Source organism: Nothoprocta perdicaria, unplaced genomic scaffold (assembly GCF_003342845.1).
Source record: "Nothoprocta perdicaria isolate Ctin4 unplaced genomic scaffold, notPer1 scaffold_33, whole genome shotgun sequence".
NCBI lineage: Eukaryota > Metazoa > Chordata > Aves > Tinamiformes > Tinamidae > Nothoprocta > Nothoprocta perdicaria.
The window spans coordinates 174883-188244 of record NW_020455566.1 but is presented as its reverse complement, the minus strand read 5'-3'; the positions used below and the strand labels follow the sequence as shown (position 1 = coordinate 188244).

Below are 13362 nucleotides of genomic sequence, written 5' to 3'. Positions count from 1 at the left end.
GTCCTGCAGCCCCAGGAGCAGGGAGCCCAGCGGGGCTGTCGCTGCTCGGGCTCTGTCGGCCGCAGCAGCCGCATGCATCAGCCACGGGCAAGCAAGGGCTTCTCCTCTCGGTTGGAAGCTACAAGATAAGGCCTTTCATGTTGCAGGCGGCCTTGCTGCCGAGCAGTGTTGAAGCATTTCATGCCAAGTGTTGATGCACTGTACTCAGTATTGACTAGGGACCTTTTAGAAACATTCAGTATAACATAATAGACTAATTCATTAGCACCCCATGGGTCTAGTACTGTAGACGCTGAAGCACATGCATTGCAAGCTAGGAAAACATCGCCTTAAGGAATGACAGATTAAAATATCTTTCCCAAGATATAACTGTTATTTCAGGAAAGTGGCATTAATTGTGATTGCTTATCTATTAATTTATTATAATTCTTTTTTTTTTCCACCTCCAGGCTGTACCTACACATGAAATGTACTCTGGGCTCAGCTGGGGCTGATTAATAGGAGGTTATCTGGGAAATGCTTAAAGCTGCCTGGAATAGATAATGGCAGCAGGGGTAATTAAAATGTCTTTTGCATTTGAAAAATAAATGTTGCAGTTTTTAAGGGTTAGTTTAGTCTGTTTCTTTCCTGAAGGCAAAAAGATAAATTGGATTTTCAAAATCGCACAGAATTCAGCAGAATACTAGACAATAGCATCCCACATGGAAATAAAAGTGGCACGCCAAAGCCTCGCAACCAAAACACCTCCCAGAGTCGCGGCAGTCGTGGCCCATGTTAGACTGAGGTAGTTTCCAGCTGGGCTCTCCCCATGCAAGCCGGAGCGTGGTGCCCCCAGCAGAGGTGGGTTTCGGGCGACCCGCGTGCGCCAGCCCCGCGTGGAGACGGCCGGAGCCAGGCAGGGCGCCCCGTGTCCCCCCATGCCCCCGGCTCGGATACTCTACCAGCGTGGTGAAGATGAAGTGGTAGTACTCGGTCATCATCCCCATCGCCATGGCCTGCAGGAGACGGGGACAGGAGGTCAGCACAAGGGACCCCAGAGCAGGGCAGCACATCCCACATGGCCAGAGAGGAGCCCGTGGTGCCCGGCAGCGACTCGGGGCGCTCGGCAGCGCTCTAAGCACCTGCCTGGACCCAGCATCACCCGCAGGGCGGTTCCATTGCCCTCTGTGACGCTCCGGCATCGCCGTCGGACCCGCCGCTCTGCGGGAGGACGCACGGCTGCCTGCCTTCATGCTGGCCTAGGGAGCCAGGGAAAAGCTTTAACTGACAGGAAGAGAGCTCTAAGGGCCCTCTGGAAGGATCTGTTTCCCTTGGCTTTCTGTTTGGTTTTGCTGCAATTACTAGGTTCAGAATTGGCTTCGAGGAAGAAAGCGGCAGTTTGAAAAGAAACGGCATGGCAAAAAACATGGGAAAAAGAAAACATCCGGATGCTGTCACTGTAGTGCTACAGCATAGAGGGGTTTGTGGCCAGGAGTCCCCCCGGGCAGGGCTATCCGTGGATGTGGCAGCGCGGGGCCTCTCCGGACCAGCCCCGCGTGCGGGCGCCGCGGCCACGACTCGGGGTCCTGGCACGGGGCCGTGCACAGTGCAGAACCAGTCGCGAGAGGCAGAAGCACAAGCCTCTGATTCACGAGGTGCTGCTGATTCCAGAGCTGACTCATCTCTGGGCGCATAAAGGTCCAGTCTTGCTGTAAGGAGCAAACGCCAACTTCCCAGCCCTTGCAGCCTGCGCGTGGAATACATCTGGGTTTGCAGGGGGATAAATATAAATGATGAGGCTGTTGGATAAGCCCCGGGCAGGCTCTGGAGGAGAGGGGAACTCCGTAAAGCTGAGGCAGGCACAGCGGCACGGTGCAGAGAGCAGCAGGGCGCAGGAGCAGCTGTCGGAGGAAGAGGGGAGCCAGGAACTTGAGAACAGAGGGAAAACGTTAAAGACTGACAGGGAGTGAACGGGCTAGAGAAACCTGGATAATGTGGGAAGGTCTTCTGAGCAGGCCCAGCACTTCTGTAAGAGTTTGCTGAAGTGATTTATTTGTGCAGAAGGGTAAAGGAAGGAATTGTTTGGTACTGCAGTCACTCCGTGAAAGCTGGCCTTGCGGAATAGGTGACCCTGCCGCTTGCAGCCCTTCCTGCCCCAGGCCATGTCAGGGCTCGTGTGTCACGGACAAACACTAACCCAGATGCTCCTCGCGCCTTCGGTAGAGTGTTACATTAAATAACATTATTTTAGTGCAAAAAATAAATGACATTATTTTCCTGAGCAGAACTGCACCATCTAATGCTGCAGAACAGAAATCCGCATGCTGGGTCGTGCAGGAAGCCGTGCTCAGAGATGCAGCCCGAAGGGCTCAGGGAACTCTCTCTCCTCTCGTCCTGCTCTCCTCCATCCCCCCTGGTCTGTGTGCAGCCATGGGCAGAGCAGATGGTGCCAGAAACTGCAATAAACCGTGTGATGAGTGAAGATGAGAGGAATAACGGGCAAGGGTCGGTGCTGCCTCTGCCCGGCGCTTGGAGCTACCCCGAAGCCACTCTGTGGCCGCCTGCGGGTCCGGTCCGTATCCTGCTGAGTGTGCTGGCGTGGTCAGCATTCCCTGCGGGAGCCGCGTCCTCTGCATCCCGTCCTGCGTCCTGCCGATCTCCATGGCCCCGGGCACGGGGAGGCAGCCCCGTTGAGAAGGGCCGGCGGCAGAGCTAGGGCGGACGGGAAGAGGCCGATCCGTGGAAAATCACTGACATCTGGCTTAGAGTCCAAGAACTACACGCAGTGCTGGGGAGCGCTCACAGGACGCCCACGTGCGCTGCGCCCTTCCAGGCATCAGGGCACACGGGCACGGGAGGGAAAGGGATGCTCCAGATCACACGCAGGAAAAGCAGGAGGAGCCACAGGGTCCTGGGCACAGGGACTTCTTGCTACCTCCAGGTTACCGATGAGGGCTGTGTTTTCTGCACAAGTCCAGTAGCATCCTTAAAAAATGCAATTCAGTGACAAGTGCAGGGTTGGATGACAGCGGGTGGGCAGGCTTGGTGCCTACCTGCCTCCTAGCCATGTCGGTGCTCCAGCGGGCACTGCCAAAGCAGTAGGACACCAAGGCACCCGGGTTTGGTGCTTCTCCGTGGTGCTGTTGAGCTGTGCCCCTAATCCTCAGTGTGGTAATTTTTTAGTGCCTAGAGGTGCCACCGTCACCTTCTCCTAAGGTGGCCTCTTGTTTCCAGGTGCTGCCAGGTCTAAACCTGCAGTTACGTGCTGGGCATTTAGTGCAGCTGTGAAGGCCGACACCAAGCGGCAGGGCTGCCCTGTCCCCCTGGGTCCCCGGCTACCCCGGCATCTCCGTGTGTCCCCATGCCCGTCCCCATGCCCGTCCCGGCCACCTCACCTGCTTGAGGATCTGAGCCGCCATCACGTGGCTGCAGTCGAAGATGATGCGGAACTCGCGGCCCCGCTTCATCTCCTTGAGCAGCGGCCGTGCGTCGTCCGAGTCCAGCGGGAGCTGGCGGATCTTCAGGCGGATGTTGTAGCGAGACGGGGCCATGATGAGCTCCTGCAGCCGGATGAGGCCTGCAGGCAGAGACGAGGCCGCGGCGTTGCGGGCTCTGCCCTTGTGCCCTGCTTGCAGCTGCATCTTCCTCATGTTATTTATGGAATGCCGTGAGATTCCTCCCTCCCGCCAATGACCAGTCTTAAAGATATCAAAGCAAAGCTGTCATCTGTCAATCACTTTAAAAACCCAGCTATTTTGAGAGCAGCTTTCCTTAGGCAGAATGGCTTTTTCTGGCATTTCCCTTCTCCTCCACATCCAGCCAAAACAGACCACAGGTCCCCATGTGACTTAGAGCAGCCCTAATCTCTGACATCCCAGGAATCACGACACATTTTCTTAAGAAAATGCACTACAGGAAGGGACAGAGTGTGCTAACCAGCTGTACAATAAATTAAAATCCACGGTATTTGCCATGCACAAGAGCAAAAGAAAAGAAGCAAAATTTACTTTGAGCTGTGAACAGAATGGTCTGCAATGGCTGCTTAATCAGCACCCAGAAATGTCCTGCTCCCTTAGACCCAATTCCCGTGCAGAGGGTGCAGAGCTCTGCTGGATGCACCGAGTGGGAGCTGCTGGGATCTAGCGTTGTGGGAAGAAACCCAGCAGGAGCCTGGTGCAAGGAGGAGCGGGGACTGCAGCGTGTCCCTGGGCACCGCAGAAGAAACGCATTAGAATATGCCATGAAGGGAACATACTGTGACCCACATTAGCAGAACAGGAGTGTCAGGCTGCATTTTCATCAGCCCTCCCCTGAAGAAAGCGCTCGGTGCTGGGGAATGGGCTCGGACAGGGTCCCCAATGCGCCTTTTGTTAGGGGGCTGTTTTCGGTCTATGGCGCTGTGCAGTGCTCGGCTTCACTTCACTGTTAATGCCCTTTACGTGGAGGTCTCTGTCAGCTCCATTTTATTAGCCAGAATTTGCCACTATTAGCCAGAAAACAAGGGCATTCCCAAACGGCTTTTGCTTTTAGCTGGGAGAGCTGCAACCCGGGCGCAGGGCAGCGGCACCCACCTGTGCTGTCGTCGTAAACCACGGTGGCCGACCGCCATTTGAGATACTGCACCAGGTCCAGGATGGCGTGGCTCAGCGAGGCGTAGTCGGGGTACAGGTTCACGTAGAAGGTGTCCTTATTATCCAGGGGGTGGTGCTTCCATCGCAGCTGGATGTGGGGCACCTCCAGCGCGTTGCAGATGGACTGGACGGCGTTGGTGCAGGAGCCCTGCGAGGGCCCGAAGATGGCGACGACGCCGAGTGCCAGCTGGTCGCAGGCTGCGGAGCGGAGCAGGGCGGCCAGGCCGTCAGCGGGGAGGCCACGGGGCCGCGGCGGCGCCGCGCGCGATCACCTCTTACCTTTCTTGGTGGCCTCGAAGCTGTCATGGAAGTGAATCCTCTGGATGTCGTAGGTGAGCGTGGTGTTGGGCAGCAGCGTCCTGTTCCTGTTGATGATGTTGGCGGAGAACCGGAACGCTTGCTCCTCAGCGCTCATGAGCTGCGCGTTGGGGCCATCCGCGTACTCGAAGATGCCTCCTGAAAGACAGGGCCAGGATGGGCGGCATTAAGCCTTGCCGGGCTGCGTTAAGCCTGGCCGGGTTAAGCCTTGCCAGGCTACGCTTTGACACGTGCCGGCCGTGCCCGGCCCTCCCGGACCTTGTGGCATGCGCCGAGGCCGCTCGCCATCCCTAGTGCCGCTTCCAAAGACCTTCCTCAGGTTGTGTTACCCGAGCTCTGAATAAGCCCAGCACAGGCGCCTCAATTCGCCTCCCCTGCAGCCTCTTTGCTCAGGAACGCAGGTCGTCAGCGCCGTGGCACCTCGTGGGGCAGCGCGCTCGCATCACGTTGTGTCGCCATCCTTGGCTCCGTGTCTCTGAGTCGTGTCCTCTGTTCCCCATGGCGGCCTTGCTAATTGAAGTGACTCAGTGCATGCGTAAATTATGTAATTGTCTATTCTTGCTGTCGAGACGCGGGAACAATCTTGTGCTACTAGCAGAACCACGGGAAGACACGCACACCTTGTTTTGTCTTATTAGAAAGCAACCCCAAATTAATTGATGAGTGAGATAAGCAAGTGCAATTGGTAACAGATGGTCTCTGGGTTCATTAGCAGAAAGAAAATCTTCCTCTTCAATTTAAGGTAGCCCTAAAATGCTTTGTTATAGACACCAGATGTCTCGTCAGCGCTGCCGCGTTCAGGCAGCTGCAGGAACCAACCGCGTCGCTCTGCCCGCGTCCGCGACGGGCTCGGAGGGATCAGGGTGGGACAGGGCAGGGGATGTTCCCGCTTTCCGCTGCGGCTCCCGCACCCCGGCCAGTCTCTTCCCTCCTCTTGTCTTGCAAACTTTGTGCCTCGCCGGCCCCAGCCGCAAAGGGAGTGTGTCATTAATATACACCCATAAACATCCAAAGGAAAAACCCAGCCAAAATCCAAGTAAGCATTTGAATTATTCACGGCGTGTCTGCTAGAGAAAAGGTATTACTAGTGATAACATGGGTTAGATGGGGAGAGAAAGGCGCTGAATGCTCATTCTGCAGGTGCTGCTCAGTGCCTTGTCATCTTCCACAAATCACCTGTCACCAGGTTTTCACTCTAGAATGCTTAAAAAAGTAGGCAGGAGCCCAGCACAATTGTCCCAGTGCCTGGTCCTCCCTGGATTGTGCCCGAATGCTCAGTTATTGATCAGCACAAGGAAAATTATCCCTCATAAAGGTTGGCACCACAGTCTGAATGCCTTGGAGCAGGGAAAGTTCCCGTAGAAATTACGCCAGAAACCAGGAGCAGACACCAAATGTGCGTGAGCTTCGCCCTTGTCCTTGTGCTGCACAGGACACTTGGGAAAGGAGCTCTGTTCCCAGCAGCCTGCTGGAAAACCTGCGCTCAAGGCGCATGGATGTGTCCGGAACCGCTTGTGTCTCCGGTAGGAAGGACGGGATGAGCATTGGGGACAGGATGGGCATTGGGGACAGGATGGGGTTGGTGCCAAGCACGCTGCCATCGCAGCCCCTGTCCGGGCACAGCAGGTCTCTCTGGAGAGAGGAAGACTCTCCGTGAGGAAAAGGGCCGCGCGACGGCCCTCGGCAGCGCCGCCAGCCCCGCTCTTGGCGCGGCCGCGCTCCTTCAGCGCCTTTGTTGCCATCATTAGTTAAAGAGCCTAATAACTGGCTTGAAACAACTGATTAATGCATAATCTCCATCATGATTACATGCCATAGCTGGCATTAATTTGAAAAGCCGGCTAATTATGAAAATAATTGTTGCAGCTTTTCCATTTTAGCAAAATGGAGACTGTGGGCTGGGCCGTGGCGAGGAGGAGGGGGCGGCAGGTACCTGTCCAGGACAGGAGCGCAGGAGAGCAGCGGGAGCCATCGATGCACAGCGAGGGCCACGGCCAAAGGGGTTCCCACACTGGGAGAACCCACAGGCACCCACGAGCACCTGTGAGCACCCATGAGCATCCATGAGCACATGGCAGCACTGCGCGTACCCAGGAGCACCCACGAGCACTCATGAGCACCTAGAAGCACCCACTCACCTGTGAGCACCTGCGAGCACCCATGTACACCTGGGAGCACCCACACACCATCATGAGCACCCATGAGCACTCACACAGCCCTGGGAGCACCCGGAGCACCGGTCCCCAGCCCACCCCCGTTCCTCTTTGCCGAGCCTGGCTCTGCTGGCAACAACCTTACCAGCAGTTCGCTCTTATAAAAATATAGGAAGTCAATGGGCAATAAAAAGTCAACAGTGAAACGGTCCCTGCTTTTATATCCCGTCTATAAACAAGCTTTAACCGAGACACTAAAGCGTGGCCCTGGAGCCCAGGTGCTGGCGCGTGCTGCACGAGAGGCTGCAGGACAGGATCAGGATGGGGAGACGCTGCCGGCGCAGGCGGCAGGATGGGACACTAAGTCACCGAGTGTTAGCAGTCAAAAACAATGTTTCCTCAATTACTATGTTGCTTTAGAGCGAGCTAATTGCTCTCCAGAGAATGTCAATCAGCAAATGAGAGGAAAGCGCACTCACTGGAGCAGGCTCACATCTTACTATTTTATATTTTTATCATCATTGGAGCTGCTGTGGAAGTGGGGATTTTTCAAAATTCAAAATGCAAATCTAGAGCAAATCTGAAAGGACTCTGAGGTCTCAAATCAGAGAGGCGATAGCGGCCCCGGCGTGCGGTGGGAGGAAGGGGACGCGGGAGCCTCATGCCCTGCCAGAGCAGCCGTCAGGTCGGACGGGACCCAGCGAAGAGCAAAGGCGCCAGGCGGAGGAGAGCAGCCGCCTGCAGCCCGGGACAGCTCTGCTCCCTGGTGCTCAGGAAAGACCCGAGCGGGGCCGGCTCCTGGGCTCCGGTCCTGGCTGCGCTCCCAGCCCTGCTCCTCTCCCGTGCAATCCGCCCCTTTGCAGCTTTGCAGAGCGCTGAGTTAAGCCGCTCAAGGTATTTTAAATTTTGTTTTCTCCTCCCTTCCCCTGTTTAACAAAACAAACAGCTTCGTTCACGGGAGGAAATTTTCAGCAGCACTTGGGTTGTGATCTCCTGTCTTCTACTCCTTGCAAAATCACGGAGTTATTTAGCTTTGAAGAACAAACCATTTCTGATAACACTTTCCTCTCCCCCGCTGACAGTGTTGTTAACACATTTAGACAGCTTTCTGACAGTCACTTTCCATGTGACATCCTGGCAGAAGCGCTGGTTGTGAAATAGCTTGTTCAGAGGCTGGAGCCGGCCAGGGTTCCCCCGCGACTCCCGCGCCGGCCCCCTGGGCACCGGTGCCCAAAATTCCATGTCCTTTACGGATGGGTTTTATTGTTTGCTGGGACGGAAGGTTAAGCTGTAGGTTGATCCACTCCAGAGTGTGCGTTCCCAAGAGACAGTGTCTCTTCTTTTTCCATTTTGACATTAAATATGCAAAATCTTATTTCATTTGCACTGTATCAGGTACTTCATGTCACAAGGGGTGACACTCTTCTCTATGTGTAAGCTGTTTAACAGATGAGCAGTCAAGTGGCAAAGAAATACATTATTAATGTTTCTGGTTAAATTAACTGATTAAAAACACCGTAGGTAAAATGTCCGTATCAGCACTTTGCTCGCAGTAAATGAGAAATTAATGGAATAAGGCGGCTTGCTTTTTAATGAAAAGTAGATAGGGATGGTCTGAAAGGGCAGGGCGGCTTCACAGGAGAGTGCGACTGTGGCACATGTCGGGTTCAGCCGAGCATCCCACCTCCTCAGAGCAGGGATGGGGCAGGATACACCGGGAACTCCCCACGGGACCTGGGCCGGGCCCCGTGTCCGGCTGTCCCATGTGCGGCTGTGCCGAGTGCAGCTGTGCCGTGTCTGGCTGTGCCCTTGTCCGGCTGTGCTGTGTTCGGCTGTGCCGAGTGCGGCTGTGCCCTGTGCCCAGCTGTGCCGTGTTCGGCTGTGCCCATGTGCAGCTGTGCCCGTGTGCGGCTGTGCCCTTGTCCAGCTGTGCCGTGTTCGGCTGTGCCGAGTGTGGCTGTGCCCCGTGTCTGACTGTGCCGTGTTCGGCTGTGCCATGTCTCCGCACTCGCCCACCCGTCCGGGGCCGCTGGCAGCTCCTGGAGAGCTCAGCTCCGCACGGGGTCTCCGCGCTCCGGAGCAGCCGCTGCCATCCTGCCGGCCCCGGAGCCGAGCGGGAGCCGCGGCCGCCGCGCAGCCCCGACCGGGGAGCCCATCAAAGCGCTAAGCTGAGATCAAAGGCCGTCAGCACTGCTACAACAGAAATAAATTAAGTTAGCAACAGATTTGTTAATGATATTTACATTTCTAATTTGCATAATACATGATTAAAATGTAATGGGCATTTTTACTTTTTAAGCAGCCTCAATTAATTAAAAAAAAAGCCGCATCATAATCTCCTAGGAGCCGATTCCCATCAAGATAAGGGCGACGAAAATGCCAAGAAACTCGGTTTGCAAAGCAGCAGATCATTCTGCAGCTGGGCTCCCTGCAAGGCACCAGGGCACTGAGCCTTGGCCACTGGTGACGGACTGGGACACCCGAGGACAAACTGTGCCGGCAGGCCCGGTGGTGCCAGGGGCATCCGAGTCTGCCGCTGGTGCCGGGATGGCTCCCCTGGGCTCCCGCACAGCCTTTAAGGGGACTGGTTTCTCTGGGAAAAGCCACCCTGCAAACTTTGCTGTGTGCGCTGGGGTTGCTTTTAGAGGGAACTACCCCAATGCCGACCCTTCCTGTGATTAATTAGCAGGACAGGTCTCCTCTGGCCTGGTTGCCGCAGCAGGGCCGGCACGTGGGGTTGCCTCCTGCCTCTGCTTTAGGGCAGCTCCGCTCGGGCACAGAGCCACGTTTGCTGACGTTCCCGGCCTGGCCAGGCCGCTTCCGCGGTGCTCGGTGCCGCTTGGCCCTTCATCCCGCCAAGCGCCGGGGCGGGTGGCAGCCGCCGCGCCAAGCCCTGCTGCAGATTGTATCCTGGCTCTGGAAGCCCAGCAAGCTTGTCCCGGTTATCCCTGATAGCAGAATAAATGAGGCACGCTCGCATGTCGCTTTGAAAGTCATGGTTGGGGCTGTAAGCACATTTTCAGCTGTAACGCGTGGGAGAACAAACTGTTTGCAAGCTTAAAATTACTAAGGATCTATAATACAGGTTTTAGGCAACGCAGCTGTAAGTACTCCATTTTTCCATGGCGTTTCTTGGGCCTGCAGCATAATCTGGTGTCCATGATGTCCATCTGGCGCGTGCTGTAGGTGACCTGGGAGGCAGGGAAAGAAGGACCTGAGCGCCCCGGATCGGGGCAGCCTGGCCCGGCTCTCCTGCCCTTTCCATCGGTTCCATTCCCACGCGCCTGTTGCCTGCCATTTTGCAGGGAAAACCCACTGTAATTAGGCAAGAGAAGCTGTACTGAAATGAAGCCTCAAATAGAAAATCAACTCAAGTTAAATTAAAATTAGTGTGTGTTAATTAAATTCTACTTAATTATTCATTGCTAAGCCCCAGCTAATAAGTGTTGATATCCACCTGGCATACAGCATATAATACTAGACTTAAGAAATCTAAATTAAATCCTATCCTTCATTGACAATGTAACCAAATACCGGCAGCAACTGATTGTTTCTCATTCTTGTGTTGGTGCCTCCAAAAATCAGGACTCTAAGTGAGATGAGGCATTGAATAACAAATGCAATTCTGCAAATATTATGACATATTGTTTGTCATCTGCCCTAAATATTTAACAATTCTGTTTTATGAGATTCTTGTGCCACATGCTGTGAATTTGCTCCTGATAGATGCTGAATTTTCAAACTGGCTCTGTGCTGTGATTGACAAAATGGATTCCTTGACGGAGCTGGCAGTCCCAAAGCCTGTCAGGGTCCTGTCTGTTCGTGTCTGGTCTCCAATTTCCCCTCTTTTTCAGCAAAAAGCAAAGAGAGAAAGGAAAAATAAAATAAAAAAAACAAAACCCAGAGTCCTGTGGAAAATTAGTCTGTGCATTGGCCATGCGGTCCCCGCAGGAGCCCCAGGCAGGGGACAGGGACCTCCCTGTACTGACTGACACGTGCAGTGGTGGAAGGATGGGTCTGGCAAAGGTTTTTTAGGATCTTTCTGAGGATCAACATTTTTTATGAATGGTTATTTTCCCTTCCTTTATTTTGTACATTTCTTAATTGCCAGCTCTGGACATCCAGCGTAATTGCAGCTCAGAGATTTGGGGACCTAAAAGCAGCACTTTATTCTGGGAAGCAAAGAGAAAAAGGGGAAGATGAAAGGTGCTCTCAGATGCTCTGAGAAATGCTTTCATTTTCCTCCTGTCATCTCTGCTCCCCATTTACCAACAGCTACAGAGAGCACAGGGAGCGCGACGGGACGTGCTGGGAACTGCCCAGTGCCGGCCCTGAAAACATGGGCAGGATTTTTAAATTCCCCTAAATGATCAAATCCAGCTATTAAAATTCTTTTCCATTGCTTAGAAGATGATGATGCCCATGAACAGGCAGCTGCAAGCTGCATTTTTGGCAGTGGTTGCGGGGGACCCGGCCGCGGTGGCGGGTCTTGTGACCTCACGGCCTGCGGCTCCTGTCACTTCTGTCCCCTCCGCGTGAGTCAGGGGTGGCCGGTGGGAACCGCGACGGCCGCCGGGAGCCGCTGCCTTGCGCTGATCCAACTGCCACGTTGACAGAACTGAATCGGTCTGAGGATGAATTGAACCAAATCTGGGCTAATGGGGCTGAATATTCATTATTGTGACTAAACAGACTAAGTGAATCACGAATTAAAGTGGGTAAATTATCAGTTTGGTAGCTCAGAAAAAGGGGAAATTTCAAGAACATTCCAATTATAGAGGAGGTGGAATTGGAAAACTTCATTAATAGATTCAAATCCAATTAAAAGCGAGCGTTAGTCATTGTGTAGCACTTCACACCTTTATCCTAAGTGACGGATTTCACTGCACCGCTTTTGTGCTCGGCAATGACCTAAGCGCTTAATTGTCCCAAAGGAAGCTCTGATGTCTTGTGATAATCCCAGGTTTCTCCCAGTTTATTCGACACCAAGCGATACCCCCGTGCAGTGCTGTGGATGGTGCTCCCAGAGATGGGCACGGAGGCCCCTCACTCGGTGCCGCGGAGCCAGCGAGCAGGGCTCGGAGCTTGGGCTTGGTGGGAACTTCCTTGGTAGGAGACACAGGGAAGATCCGGCTCCTTCCAGCTCCAGCTGCTGCTCCTCTCCTACCCAGACTAGAGCTCCTAGGTAAATAACTGGGGAATCTTCCTCGCACATCCCGTCGCCCAGCCGTGACTCTCCCCTCCTGTGCTCCCTTCCAAGACATCTAACAGCCGTAATCCCCTCCACGCGGTAGTAATAGAGTGCTCACGTCTACAGTAAACACGAGTTAATTTGGGTGGATTCAAGCTCTGTGTTCAGATTTAGGGATTTGGGAGGTACTTCCTAGAGCGTTCACGTTGAACAAACACATTTTTATTAATGCTTTCAAATGGAGATGAAAATGATGCACAACCACAGCGAGCCGGCAGGCTCCAAGAAGCCCAAATCCCACCGGTCCAACCTCTGCCCCCTCTCTTTTCTGTGGCAGCGCCTTAATGCAATAATGATATTGCGCTCCCTCTCCAAGATGAGCATGGAAACCTTCACTGGATTAGCATGCTGACCTGCCTGCTCCTGCTGAGACTTGGAGCTCGCAGGAGCTCGTCTGAACTTAATTCATTAACACACCGCTAAAACAAGGCAGTAGGTGTGAGACGTAGCCCCGTTCTTTCCCTTTCCCAGGTTTTCTTTCTTACTGCCATTTTTTTAAGCAAAGCCCAAATGCCAATAGGAGAATCTTTCCACGTTTAATATCGGAGAACCTATGCCCAAAATTTCATTGGAAACAGCGGGGCCAATTAACTCCCAGTTTTCCTGTGACCTTTGAATCCTGCGCCGAGATACAGTTTGTAGAAGATGACTAAGCCAATATTGGAGGATGAAGGTGGTTTCTTCAGCTCAGCCGCCAGAAAGTCTTTCCTTGAGCAAACAGAGCAAATGCCTGCGGAAAGGTCAGCAATGCGCGGCCCACGCTAAGCGCTCCGGGTTGCGGAGCAGCGCGTGCCAAGGCCGCGCGCAGCCGGGACCGCGGCTGCACATCCCGCCTGGCATGGGACGTACTGGGAATCCGGGAGCCGGCAGCCTCGCTCCCTGCACAACCTGGCACCAAATTATGGTGCCTCAGGGACACTTGCCCCAGCTGTGAAGTGCAAGTGCAGTTGTTCTACAGAGGGATCCAAGATGAAGCCACGCAAGGCTGGAGGGAAGAAAAGAACATTATTGGGATGCACAGGAATAAGGA

The 13362-nt window shown here is 54.1% G+C and overlaps 1 protein-coding gene across 1 annotated transcript in view; it reads right to left on the bottom strand.

Moving 5' to 3' along the window:
- GRIK3 (glutamate ionotropic receptor kainate type subunit 3) overlaps positions 1 to 13362 on the bottom strand; it is a 57373-nt gene that overhangs the window by 23074 nt on the left and 20937 nt on the right. The window contains exons 2-5 of the mRNA XM_026043360.1: positions 4890 to 5066; positions 4551 to 4808; positions 3375 to 3556; positions 942 to 995 (exon numbers count right to left, since the gene is read on the bottom strand). Coding sequence (XP_025899145.1) covers positions 942 to 995; positions 3375 to 3556; positions 4551 to 4808; positions 4890 to 5066 — 671 coding nt within the window. The remainder of the gene's footprint in view (positions 1 to 941; positions 996 to 3374; positions 3557 to 4550; positions 4809 to 4889; positions 5067 to 13362) is intronic.